Consider the following 3,235-nt stretch of genomic DNA (forward strand, 5'->3'; position numbering starts at 1 on the left):
TAGGCAGTTCAAATTAACAGGGCAATGATATACAATCCAAAAGCACTTGCTATTCCAGAACATTTAGTGAATCTTTTGTAGTTTACAGGATTCTTTAAAACAACTCTATTAACTTTCTCTTCAGCAGAAAGGGGCTTTCATCATTTTTCTCTCACAATGACAGCATTTTTATAACCAACCAACAGGGTCTTCCGAAAATGACAACAAGCCCAGAGATGAACAGCCACTGGTTGAAGAAACTTCCCGTGCTGAAAAGAGAGCTCATTTTGCAGCAGGAAGTCAAACTAAAAGTACCTGTAAGCATATTTCAGGTATGGGAAAACATTATTTGCTTTCTCTTGCTTCTGGCCTCTGGTATGAGCAAAGGGTGGGGTGAGAGGCCCACTGAAAAGTGTTTACCGTTTAATTTGTAGCAGGGAAAAGCATGCTGCCCACTGAACTGAGCTGAACTGAACAACTTTATTTATACGTGTCACATCTTCTAAACTGGCTACACGTAGCTTAATAACCGGGGAAACCTGTGCTAACCTGGATACTGACGCACTGTAATATTATGGTAAAACCTCTTTTCTTGGTTTTCACCCTTGTGACCCGCCGCTTGAGAACGGTTGCTACCCGCCATGTTGGTGTCCCTCAAACGTAATCAAAACCAGCTCGAAGAGATGTAGATATGGTTGTTTGCATTGTTGTTGTCCATCATTTTTAAAAAAACCAAGGCGAGGAATTCGAAGAAACTCCGCGCTACAGAGAGGAGAAATTTCTGGATTTCGGCAGAGTCGAGACGGTGACCAGGAGACATGGTCATGGCAGATAAGGGTTTAATCGTCGCAGACAGAGTTTATACAAAGTCGTTTTGATGCAATTTTATTCAGTTGAGTTGTAAATAGTTTCACGAACATTGCGTAACGAACAAGGAATATTCACCTAAAACGTTTTCCTTCCTCACGCGCGTACTTTACTTGTCCTACTTGAGGCGACCGAAATGTCTGTGCAATTTTAATGCTTGAGTTCGTATCTTAACGACCGTTTTCGCGGAGAGTGTTGTTTTAAAGCAAGCCAAGCTGGTTATTCCAGCATTTACAAAAGGGAAGTCAAATTTGCATCAAGTGGAGAAAAAAACAGAGGAATAGCAAGTGTTCAAATCCATGTGGAGAGGACTGTGGGGTTGCTGTGGCACAGGTATCCCATTTTAGAGGCAACAATTCCATCAGATTTTCTTGCTTCAAACCGAAATGGATCCCCTTGTACACAGATCCTGATGATCGTATTGTGAGGGTTTGCTCTGCACTTGTCAATTTATTCCCACCAAATAGTTGTCCTTTTTCAGTTGCTTTTGACTAGTTCTGTTGTATTAAGTCTCAGAAAATATCCATGCTCCCGCAAAGAGGGTTTTGTTTTTTTTACCCTAGATATTAGGTTCATATTTTCATTGGCCTGAAATTTGTCTTTAAGGTGGCTCGATATAGTTTTTCAAGGTCAATACCTCCCAAGTTTGAGCGTAAACTACGTCGCCATAAACAAAGATTTGGAAAAATTGACACCACAGTTGTATTAGATAAAGAAGAAAATTGGTTATGATCAGGGTTGCGATAACGTCGGAGTTGTCATAGCAACGAAATGACGCCATTACCTATTTTACTTGCAGCAGTATTTCTCGGCACTGGGAACTGTTCTTCCAGAATCGTTTAGTGGAGCATTTACCTACGATATCTGCCTTGATGTTCATGAAGTTTAAGCGAAATCTGTAAGAGCGTTATCGAGATATTTTGGGATGAAGTTTTTATGGTTAGAAATACGGTAAAAAATTGACAATCTTGATGTTCGACTGTTATCTGTACTAAACGAAGCGCTTTTGACATGCAATTTCACCTCATAGTAGTTTCAATCTTTTTAAAAACGTGGGTAAAAGATCATGAGGATACCTCCAGCCAATTGGTAGAAAAGAGAATTTGATTAGTATGTATCAAGGCGCTCTTGTTAGCGGTAATGTAAACATTTCGGTCTACTTTAACAAATTAGCAAATAATTTTTAAACCGCTCGATAAATTTTTGAGAAAATTTAAGAGTGTTGAGATAAATCGTCCTTTTATATGTCCTCTTAGGATATAAACTTTAGCGTGTCTCCCCAAGTTTGTTTGAGGGGAGGGGGTGGATGTACACAGACACTATAAGGGGACGCTTTGGTCTTCTTTTGATGCAATTGCAAAAAACGTCGAGCTAATACCAAGATTAGGCACCTAACGCAAATAGTATCGCTGGCTTTAAATTGTATGAAATTAGAAGTTGGCTTATGTCTGGAAGGTTTGACATACTCCTCATAACAGAGACAAAAATAGATGCTACCTTAGCAATAGTCAGTTTAATGTGGAAGGATTTCGTATGTATCGTGTCGATAGAAATGCTCATGGCGATGGGCTGATGATCTTCATAAGGAATGACATCTGTTTTCGTGTCATAACACGTTTCAATATAGACACGTCAAGTTTTCGTACCGAATCCATGTTATTGAAAGTCAAAATAAATAAGCCTTGGTTTGCAATCGTCGGCGTCTACAGACCTCCTAATATTATATCCCAAAAAGCCAGTGGAAACTTGAACTTAATGCTATTTTTGAAGCTGCAACAACTATGTCAAATGTATCTTCTTGGCTGACTTCAACTGTCGTGTGATGGAACCAAACAGGCCTCCCATGGATGGACGGGATTTGGGTGATTTATTGGGCATTTCTTACTTATTTATTACTGACGGCAACGGTTCTACTGTGCGCGTGGTGCTCTTTGACTTTAGGAAAGCATTCGATCTCATCGACCACGCCATTCTTATGGCTAAACTTACTGATTATGAGCTACCACCTTGGGTGCTGGACTGGATTGCAGATTTTCTTACTGACAGGAAGCAACGAGCGAAACTCACCCACGATTGCTACTCGGATTGGGGATCTGTCAGGGCAGGTGTCCCGCAGGGGACAAAATTGGGGCCCTGGCAGTAGTATAGGGTGCACCGAATTAACCCCTTTTTTGGGGAGGATTCTCATTAAGGTGGGGAGGAATACATTAACGCCGATGACGTCATAGGCTATTGTCTTGATCTCATGAATAAAATGCGCAGGAATCTCATAAAGATAAGGCCATGTGCTATTTTTATTTTGTGGCGGTCATGGTTGGTATAACCGGTTTGACAGGTTAGTTATTTTCGGAAGATGATGTCATATGTATTCCGGGGTACTATGATGTCA

General features: G+C 40.6%; 1 protein-coding gene across 1 annotated transcript in view; it reads left to right on the plus strand.

The window, feature by feature from the left end:
• Positions 1 to 2,989, plus strand: part of LOC140932324 (uncharacterized) — a 64,659-nt gene extending 61,670 nt beyond the window's left edge. The window contains exons 11-12 of the mRNA XM_073381945.1: positions 186 to 354; positions 2,617 to 2,989. Of these exons, the coding sequence (XP_073238046.1) occupies positions 186 to 354; positions 2,617 to 2,989 (542 nt within the window). The remainder of the gene's footprint in view (positions 1 to 185; positions 355 to 2,616) is intronic.
• Positions 2,990 to 3,235: the final 246 nt, after the last annotated feature.

The sequence above is a fragment of the Porites lutea genome, chromosome 3 (assembly GCF_958299795.1).
Source record: "Porites lutea chromosome 3, jaPorLute2.1, whole genome shotgun sequence".
Classification (NCBI taxonomy): Eukaryota; Metazoa; Cnidaria; class Anthozoa; order Scleractinia; family Poritidae; genus Porites; species Porites lutea.